The sequence below is a fragment of the Lutjanus erythropterus genome, chromosome 22, assembly GCF_056507025.1.
Source record: "Lutjanus erythropterus isolate fLutEry1 chromosome 22, fLutEry1.hap2, whole genome shotgun sequence".
Classification (NCBI taxonomy): domain Eukaryota; kingdom Metazoa; phylum Chordata; class Actinopteri; order Lutjaniformes; family Lutjanidae; genus Lutjanus; species Lutjanus erythropterus.
Window position 1 is genome coordinate 8,193,690 of NC_139338.1, and position 10,301 is coordinate 8,203,990.

At 41.0% G+C, this 10,301-nt stretch overlaps 1 protein-coding gene across 1 annotated transcript in view; it reads right to left on the reverse strand.

Moving 5' to 3' along the window:
* arid2 (AT-rich interactive domain 2) overlaps window positions 1-9,868 on the reverse strand; it is a 50,732-nt gene extending 40,864 nt beyond the window's left edge. The window contains exons 1-3 of the mRNA XM_084710658.1: window positions 9,279-9,868; window positions 9,062-9,155; window positions 7,904-8,001 (exon numbers count right to left, since the gene is read on the reverse strand). Coding sequence (XP_084566784.1) covers window positions 7,904-8,001; window positions 9,062-9,155; window positions 9,279-9,370 — 284 coding nt within the window. The 5' untranslated portion in view covers window positions 9,371-9,868. The remainder of the gene's footprint in view (window positions 1-7,903; window positions 8,002-9,061; window positions 9,156-9,278) is intronic.
* Window positions 9,869-10,301: the final 433 nt, after the last annotated feature.

Consider the following 10,301-nt stretch of genomic DNA (forward strand, 5'->3'; position numbering starts at 1 on the left):
GCAACTAGTATGGTGTTTGCAGAGGATTAATATTAACTATGAATCATTCTAATACAACTGACATGAGTACACCTGTGATTGCAGCCGTCTCTCTACACAAACAGTCAACGTGACGGGTGAAAGTGTGGTGTCTTCATTTTACTATACAGGAAGCAGCATTTTCAACTCTGAAAAAGAGAGATTACTAGACGCTGTTTGATTCAGCAGACAGAGGTATAGTCAAAGGGCTGCTTTCTTTACCTGTGATCACTATGGACAGTAAAACCTGTCCTTGGCAGCAGAGCTAAAAAGCCTAAGTTGCTCATAATGAAGCATGGAGTCAAAACGTGAAAATCAAATCAAGGTTTTATTTAAAAATCCTAAAGCCCTCTGGATGAAGATTATTCCTCACAATGAAAGCCATATGACATGACGGGATATCAGAGAAACACAGTCCCCATTTAAACGAGGCCAGCCCCACGCTAGAGGATAATTAGGAAGATTTTGGGTCTGATTCACCCCTCCTGATAATCGCGGGGTGTTCCCAATTCAAGACTGGTCTGAACAGATCATCTCTCCAAATGATCCTGTAGTGTGAGGGGTTTACTGATATAGTCTTAATGTTACCTACTGGATCAGACTCTCCCCAACTTTGAGTCCTAAACACCAAGCGCGTTTGATATTTATCACTTGAAATCCTGTAGTGTGAAAGGAACAGTAATTGAATATTGAGCAGAAATCTGCAGTAACTAATAGACATGGGCGGTATCCAGGTATTATGATATACCAGGGTATTTAGAAATTCAGAGGGTATGATTTTCAATACCGTCATCGCTAATAAAGTCTCTCAAACACAGAAGTTCCTTTTTTGACTGTTGGAAAATAAAAATACAAAATTAATTTACTAAAATAGGGAACTTATTTGGGGGTAGAAAAAAATAATTGGCTTGTCATTGTTGCTCTACAGCTAATTAATTAATTATAACTATGTAGAATCATGAAAATACTGCCCTATATGACTTTCCTCCAGCTATAAAAGCAGTTTATTAGCCACATGATACATCAGCCAAATGACGTGTTGGTATCCACGGCAACAAGTGCCATCGGGTCCTTTAAAAGAAATCTATGGAATAAAAGCGCATATTTCCTATGTATTCATTAATCTATAACCAACAAGTATTTAAACTCAGTAAGACTTGTCTAAAAAAGCTAACTGCACATTAGACACAACGCATTGTATGCTAGGCAATGTCATATAAGATACACACTGACTTTTAACACCAGCTTTTAATGATTTGTTTTTCACACAAGTATCGTCATAGACTGTATACCCTGATGAAATGTCAGGAAAGCATGAAGGTATGAAAAAACAGAAACTGCACAAGCCTAGTAGCTAATGAGATGAAGCTGACGGGGAGGCGAGTAGAATAAAAACACACAACTAACAATTATTTTCATTATCGATTTAAGCTACAGGGAGTTTTTAGCTGTTCATGCAACAGTCTTGATTCCATACTGAAGTCTCTATAAGACCTCCATACGTTAACAAGACTGTCCGCGAAAAGATCTGCAATTACTGTATAGTATTTCTTAATGGCTGCCAGCGGGTTGGTTTCCCCGTGAAATCAGATGAAAGGAGCATGTGTTTACATTTTCACAAGCAAAGTTAAAGCGAGTAGCACGGTGGACAGTTAAACAGAAGCAGGAGGAGATTTTTATTTTGGGATTTATTTATTTATTTGGTATTTATTTTCCTGATATTTTTGCTTTAAAATCATGACTGAACCCATTAAATGATTATCAACATAATTGGCAACTAATCAATCGTCTACTTGCTGCAGTGACTTTATAGTTGTGGTAAAACTGAAGTTTTAAAAATTGGTTAAAGGACCAGTGTGTAGGATTTAGTGGCATCATGTGGTGAGGTTGTAGATTGCAACAGCTGAACACCACTCAACTCCCCCTCTCATATGTCAAACTACAGTGGCCGCAAAACTCGCAAAAGGCCCTGTCTAGAGCCAGTGTTTAGTTTGTCTGTTCTAGGCTACTGTAAAAACATGCAGAGCTGCAACAATTAATTGATTAGTTGTCAACTATTGAAATTAATCACCACCTATTTTGATAATCGATTTATAGATCTGAGTGAGAGAGGAAAGAAATCTTTGATTTCAGCTTCAATGTGAATATTTTGGGGTATCTTTAGATACTAACTGTTCATTTTAAGGTAAGAAAAGCACAGATTCTTATCTTCAGTTGATTATACGCGAATTAAATCACTTATGAATATTGTGTTCCATTCTGCAACTAGACCCCACAAAATGCTGCACACTGGGCCTTTAACACAAATGTTATGTCCGTGGTCTCACGTTTTTCAAATGAGATGAGATTTGACATTCCTCTAGTGTTCACCAGGCATTAAACATTTCCAACCATGTGTACAAAGCTCATCAGGGCAACAGATATAATAGCTTTGAGCTAAAGCAGAGAATCAAGTGAGCAGTTCCTAGATGTCAGTGCCTCATGGGCCCGATTTCCTCCCAGTGGGGATGCAGTGGAGAGGGCAAACAAAGGTTGAGCCAGGGTATCTGTCACCTGACTTGGCTACTGTGTTCAGTGCGCTACAGTTTGGAAAAGGAGTCAAAGACTGTAGCAACGCCACAGGCCTTATTTCAAAACACCTTTCACTCGCTCTCAGATTACGGTGCGCGCCTGGGCGAAGCGGATGGCGCTTTGCTGAAAAATCAGGGCTCTGTTGCCCCACGAGGGTTGAGGGCTTAGCACAAACTGCTCCCAAATCATATGAAACTACTAATGGAAGAGGAAAACCATGGAGACGTGAAGTAGTATTGACTGAGAGACATCCAAATCAGTGTAGCCGCAGGAAAACTAGAGGCAGACGTTAGTAAGTCTAACCCAATCCACTGAAACGGTGCAGAGATGTAGAAAATAAATGTAGCCATGTCAAATTATAGAAATGGTAAAAGAGAGAGAGGTAAAAGAGAAAAAATAAAGGAATTTAGGTGCTATATTGCAATACTGTTCAAAAACCAATAAAATTGTTCTTTAAACTTTCAGTCATTTCCATAGTCTGTCAAGATATTTATGCCTTGTTGCTTATTTTCTCTTTATACCAGCTGTTCTGTTTGACAACATCTCGCTCATCAATAATTCTCACACCTGAAAATGTCTCATTCAAACTGATATATTTTGCTACAGTCTTGCTAATAAAGCCAGCCAAAAACAGAGCTGCATTTCAACTCTGCCCTTAGTGTGTCAGTGTGATTCAATGCCAGCGCTTTGATCTGGAGTGTGAATCCATCCTCCCCCGAAGTTGAAATGAAATCAGCGCCATTGGTAGGACTGATGTCAAAGCAGCGCTTCAACAAGTTGAAAACGAGCTGGAAAAATGTTTCTGGCAAGCATCGCTCACTTATTACCGAGTGACATTCAGATATCAAATAGACGGCAGCAGGAGCTGGCACTGAACTCCAGTGCTGCTTATTACTCTGCACTGAGTGGGAGGTGCTGACCGGAGAGAGCCACATCGCGATCGGCCTGTTCATTCATACAGGGGAACGCGGTCAACAGACAGACCGTCCTGAATCAGAACAGTCCCAAGTTTGATCTCTGAAGCAAAGGGGTAGTCTTCAGTCCTTCCTTTTACCAGATGCCTCAGAGAGAAAAAGGGGCATCAGGAAACAGCAACAGTGTTGTCAACTTGAAGTTGAACTTGTTAAAGGCAAAATATAGAATACAGAGCAAAATTACTACTGCATTAAAGAGACCGTTCACCCTGAAAACAATAATACATATATAGAGAGGTCTGCCTTCTCTCAAATACAGTTGGACTAAATGGCACTGAATTTGTGGTGCTCAAAGTGGCAAGAAGCACATTTGAAATACTCAACAGCAATGCCTCTTTCCAGAAATCATGACCCAGCTACTCAAGATAACCCACAGACCTTGTTGTGAGCAGTGTCAAGTAAGAACTACTTACTTTCACCTAGGAAGAAAGTTTCTTGGAGAAAAAGTAGTTCCAGTAAATCCTACTACAAAGACTCTGGTAGATTATACTGTACAAATAAAATAGTACCTACATGAAACTGGCCACAACAAGATGTGTGGATTATCTTGAGTAACCGGGTTAGGGCTGTAAGTAAGAATTATTTTTTATTGTCGATTAATCTGACGATTACTTTCTCGATTATTTGCTTAGTTATGTGGCCCATAAAATGTCAGAAAATGGTGAAAAATGTTGGGCATTATTTCTCAAAACCCAATATAACATTCTCAAATGTCATGTTTTGCCCAAAACCCAAACATGTTCAGTTTGCTGTCATAGAGGACTAAAGAAACTAGAAACTATTCACAATTGAGAAGCTGGAATCAGAGAATTTTGACATTTTTCTTTTAAAAAAAATTACTCAAACCAATGAATCGATTATTAAAATAATAAGCAAGTAATTTAATAATCGATCAGCTCTAAACCATGTCATGATTTCTGAAAAGAGAAACCGCTGTTAATTTTTTTTTTCTTTGGCACTTTAATGCACTGCAATCCCAATGCCATTTTATCCCATTACATTGGCTAGAAGGCAGACATCTCTACGACTGAGAGCTACAAAACTCTGCAACTTAGACTAAAACTATCTAGATGGATATATAATCACTTAAGGAAAGAGGGGTGAACTGTCCCTTTAATTGTCACTTGATGCTCCTTTCAAGCTATCTAATCATTGTTTCCACAGCATATCTAGAGATTATTTCAGTAGCAGTCTTAAAAAATGCACACGCAGCTTAAAAATGCTTGGGAAGCCAGTGGTTACAGATGGTCATTCAACTGGATAATCGAGATTAACACCTGATATTAGCAAACATCCACCCAGCTTAAGTGTCCTTGAGCGAGACACTGAATCTAAACCAGCTCCAGTGAGCAAACATCCACCGTGTACTAGCTACAACCCCTGACCTTACTGGATGAGGACAAAATGAAAATCTACCCCCCCATGGTGACTGCATTATAAGCCCACTTTTGCATAGAAAAACAGGAGGGAAAAAAATGTTTAATTTCTCTGTTGTACTCTGTCAGCAAAAAAGCAGCACGAGGGAGGCGGGGATGGCCTCTATTATCAGCCTTTGGTTGAGGCAAGACAAGTCCAGCTGCTGCCTCTGACATCCACTACGCTGAACCGCCTTAGATAAACTTCACAAAGTAGCTCCAACGGCTGTCGCGACATGAGTGTGATAGTCAGCACGTTGGTCGACTCAGCTGTCAGGCCTCCATTGCTCATCCGCTTTCCAAAAAATATTTTGTACAGGTAATCATTACAGTGACTGGACTGTTTTCAATAATATGTGTGGAAAATTTCAGGGGGGGGAAATATTCTTAAAAACAACCATGTTGTTCATGGCTCCTTATGATTTTCTGCTTCATCTTGTCATCAGCAGAACAAGGTATCAGCCTGCTGGTATTCATAAACCACTGTGACATAATAGCACATTAGCTGGCCTAACTGTGTCCTCTGAAAAGTGATACAGACACTCAACATATCACATCAGTTTTCTCTCTGTGACAGGTACTTCAACTCAAAAATAAGCCTGATAGTCAAAGACAAAAAGCAGATTTCTGAATGTTAGGGTGTTACTATAACTACTTCCACTCAAACACCAGACCTAAACAACTGTCTTGAGCTTTCAAGCAGACCATTACCACATTATTCGGTCATGATGCTAATCCTGCATTCATGTGGTGTCGGAATACTGGGAAAAATTAGTTCCCGACTAGGAAAATTCATGCTAACATCCCTTAAAGTCGGAGCAACAACTTGGAAAGTCTGAGAAAATTATTACAAGAGTTAATTACATGAGTTCTTGTCTGCTGGCATCATATGCAAAGGAACATTTTTAAATTAAACTAAATCTTTGGTTGTAACTTCTTTTTAATCAATTCATGTATTGCAGATCTTTTTTTTGTTCATGTGTAATTTGACTTACGGTATTAGGGTGAAATGTTTTGCTGTCCACACAGTGTGACTTGGATTAGTTAGAAAAGTTATTTATTGGCACACACAAAGTCAAAATAATGACTTTGACACAAGAAATGGGACCATGCAAGAAGCATCTTAATGCACCGTGAATATGAACCTATTTGTGGTTTGTGGCCATTACTATAATCGGAGGACTGGGCAATATATTGATATTATATTGTATTGTGATATAAGACTGCATGACAGACTGTTCTATTGCTTGTCTTTACCAATTTAGTAATTATATCCACATAACTGATGATTATAATAACACTATTTTGTGAAAGCACCAATAGTCATACAATATTACTGCAAAATAGATAGATATCTATCATGGTATTAAGTCAAATACTGCATTGTGATACTTGCTGTATTAATGCTGGGCGTTATAGACAAAAACCAAACCCATTTATTAGCATAGCTGGCTCCAACCTTAAGAGTACACAATATATTGACCCACATGATTAATAATTACCAATACTGACTCATCTGAAACATCATTATTTTGATAGATCTTTCGGCTATATTGCCCAGGCTTAGATTAATTTTAGCAGCACTGCAAGCAAGGGGTAGAAATGAACTTTTTAAAATGTGAACATCTATCAGCCACTGACAGAAATATCTTCAAAGTCACAAGCCACTCAATAGTAAATCACTATTTTGTGTCTAAAGTCTACTAGCTACTTCCATATTTTCCCAGCATTTGGCCCATGGCTGGTGCTTATTTCCAAAACCTGCTGCACACCTATAAGCACATGTGCATGAGGTCTTCTCTCCCACAGAGAAATGCCGGTTATCTGTGAACTTTTCAGGAGCTACAAGTCTCCTCAGCTATTCACAGTTGGTGCTCAGATTGACTGCTATACTTCCAACTTGAGAGCTTGCATCAAAAGCCAACTTATTAAAAAAAAGCCACACATAACTAGCCACCGCATATGATGTCAACCAGGTGACCTGCAGTTGCCTGTGAAACATCTATGGGAGGATACAAGTGTTTCTCTTGCTACAGAGGTGTAATCCCCCACAGGCAGGTGCTAGTGATGGGAACAATCGTTACATGAGGCAGAGGTAGGGGGAAGAAAGGGAGCACGAGAAAGCGGTAACACCAAAACCACAAATGCCAGCTGTTGGGGAGAGCTGCATTTACACCAGCCTCCCATCACTGGCAGCTGACTGGTACACATGTTACAGAGCCGCTCAATCATAAGTGCTGAATCAAAAGCAGAGGCCCTGTGGCTACATCACTTTCAGAAAGGAATAACCACCATGGCCACTGCAGAAAAACGCCTCTCAAGTGTGTTCTAGGGCTGCAGCTAACAACTATTTTCACAGTTGATTAATCCGGTGATTATATTCTCTATTCATAGCCGTTTGTTTCCAATGTCAGAAAACGTTGAAAAATATTAATCAGTGTTTCACAAAGCCTAAGATGACCCCTTCAAATGCCTCATTTTACTCATAACCCAAAGATATTTGGTTTATTGTCACAGAGGATTTAAGAAACCAAAAAATGTTAACATTTAAGAAGCTAAGATGAGATTAATCGATTATCAGAATAGTTGGTGCTTACTTTAATAACCGATTCACTGTTGCAGCTCGTGTGTTCTCCAAAACTTTGTGCCATACTAAATGCTGAAGACACTAATTTTTTTCTTTTTCATATACAACAGATCAAGAGTTATTTTCTGATGAGGAAAAGCCATAGAACATATCTACCATGTCATGACAAAAGTACACAACACAGCCCTTGCTTTGCCTGTCACAATATTGCACTAGTGCTGCTTCTTCCTAGCAGAGGGGAGCGCAGAGAGAGCCTAGATCCTGCTGACTGCATCTTAACATTTGTAAACACTTCCCACATGCTACCTGAGAGCAGGCAGAGAGAGCTGCTTACTTACCGAAGGTAGTACTGTTTTAAAGCGAATGCAGCGTTGGAACAACTCCTTGGAAAGTTAAACTCTTCTCCAAGTTCAATCCATTGGTTTTTGTCAGAGACCTGAAAGAGATAAGAGATAAAGAGGGTGAGAGGAGTTGATTAGGAGCGGTTGCACTGCTGCAACCATCTGCTACAGGTTCCACCACACACAATGAGACAGTATTGTAACACATAAATACAGATGCATGGCTATTTTAACGACCCTGTCCCCCAGAGCTGAATGGACACCGTAGCTGACCGTGCTACGAGAAGTCCCCGGTTCGAATCTCTATCTTGGGGTCTGGTCCTTTGGCTCTTCGGGGTGAGCTCCTAATCAAGCTCGGACGTTACAATATCACAGTTACAAATCAATAAGTTTCTCAAACTGCTGAAATGATCGAAAAATGGTGGAAATGGTGAGCTTATGGCAGCACATGTACTATAAAAGCATTTAATTAGCTGCTAATGTTTGTTATAGGACCATATTTACATTTGACACATCAGTAAGTACAACTGCTTGGCTCCCTTTAGGATACTATAGAGGCTAGTTAGCACTGGAGCTAACATGCTAGCTTTCCATTTTGGCGATAAACCACAACGAGGCTGAACTCCAGTAAACTGTCTGCACGAGAAAACAAACGGTCCAGCCGAGCTGTTTGATTTTGGAGTAGCTTTCGCCACCGTTTGCTGTATCCCCTACATGGGCCTGTGAGGCCTACATTTTGTGTTCAGCCATGAAGCCGAAGAAAGATGGCCATGGCGAGAAAGAAAATTCAAGCTTCCCCCTGCGTGGAAACTGCCGGTAAAAGCCCGGGCGAGACGCTCTGTCCTCCGCGGTGTTTCCCCGAGGCCGGGCTCCGTGCCGATAATCGATGTTAAACGTGCCCGCTAATTTTGAGTCGCTCCAACTGCACTCTGACTCCGAGCGGCTGGTTGGACTCTCAATTCAAACCACACAACAACACAAGCCACCACATTGCATAGAGATACATGGCAAACTAGCACAAGGCCAACACCGAGCCCACTAACGCTTCTCTAAAAGGGTTACACTTGTCCCGGGTTGAGTTGTAGAGTGGTCCACCGGGGAGTCCACACACGGCAGAGTGTGTGGGGGGAAAATCCACTTTTAGTTCCCACTCACCTTAGCAAATCCACCTAAAGAGACGACTCTGATATAGAGAGCATTCAGATCCAGCTCTTTCCCACCCACGAAAGGAATCTTCTTGAACGGCGATCTGAGGGGATAACACAAGAAATAAAGGCACATATGTTTAAATAACAGTTTGGGCTGACTCGCAGTGGCATGCAATGAAGATTTAAAGTTGCATTTCTTGGGAATAAAGACGCCCCAATCTCACCCTCTGCTTTGGTGAAATTGCCGCAGCTCGTCCAGGAAAGCCTGTCCTTTCCTTCGCTGATCTAGTAGATTTTTCCCCGTCGAATTTGCCATTGTTTTTGCATGCAAAAACGGTTAAACCCCACTTCAGTCGCTTCTTAAGACACCAAGGATCCCATACTCCGCCGGCGCTCAGTCATTCGCGAAGCTGAGTGTTTAAAAAGTTAAAGAAATAGCTGATAGCAAGAAGAGCGGCAGCTCGCTAATAAAGACTGATGCACACAGAAAGCAAGCCCGATTCAACCCCGGACTAAGTTCCAACGAACAGTCAGAAATACGAGCGATTCACCGGCAGATTAGAAGCGCCATGGCAGAATGTGGAGAATAAATGCTTTTGGTCGCGGTTGTATTCGTTTGGAGTGGTTTGACAGTGTGTTACGGACGCAGCTCCGAGGCTATCGCACACACTGTAGAGCGGCAGAGGGATCCAGTTCTCAGACAAAAAGATGTGAAGGCCGCGGAGCCCGGCCTGCCATGCGTGCAGCGCCCTCTGCGGCCACAGGCGGCACTGCACCGTCCAGAGAGCAGCAGAAGCGGGTGCTGGAACAATAGAGACTGTTTTCTTTTTTAGGGACCGTCTGACAACTCGTCTCTGTGTGGAAAACGGGTCAGGAGGTACTTGGAAATGTCCCGTGGGGGGAGGGGATAACACTAATTAACATAGCTCCCTTGTTATCTCAACCAGGCGTGTAATGGAGGGCAACCCCACGTTTTATTGCTAAAATGCTATTTTTCTAGACTGACACAAAGCCTCCATATATTAATAATAGGCTTAAAAGTAACGAAATTAAATGTCTTCTCACTGATATTGGTTATTGTATTTATCCCAACAATTTCCTATTTATACAAACACCACAACAATATTTTAAAATGCCATGCAGCCACTTACACAGCAGGAAATCAAAGTCTATCGACATTTATTAAAACTGTTGACTGCTAAAATAAGGTATAAGTACACACTTTTTTTTATTTCTGTAAGAAATAA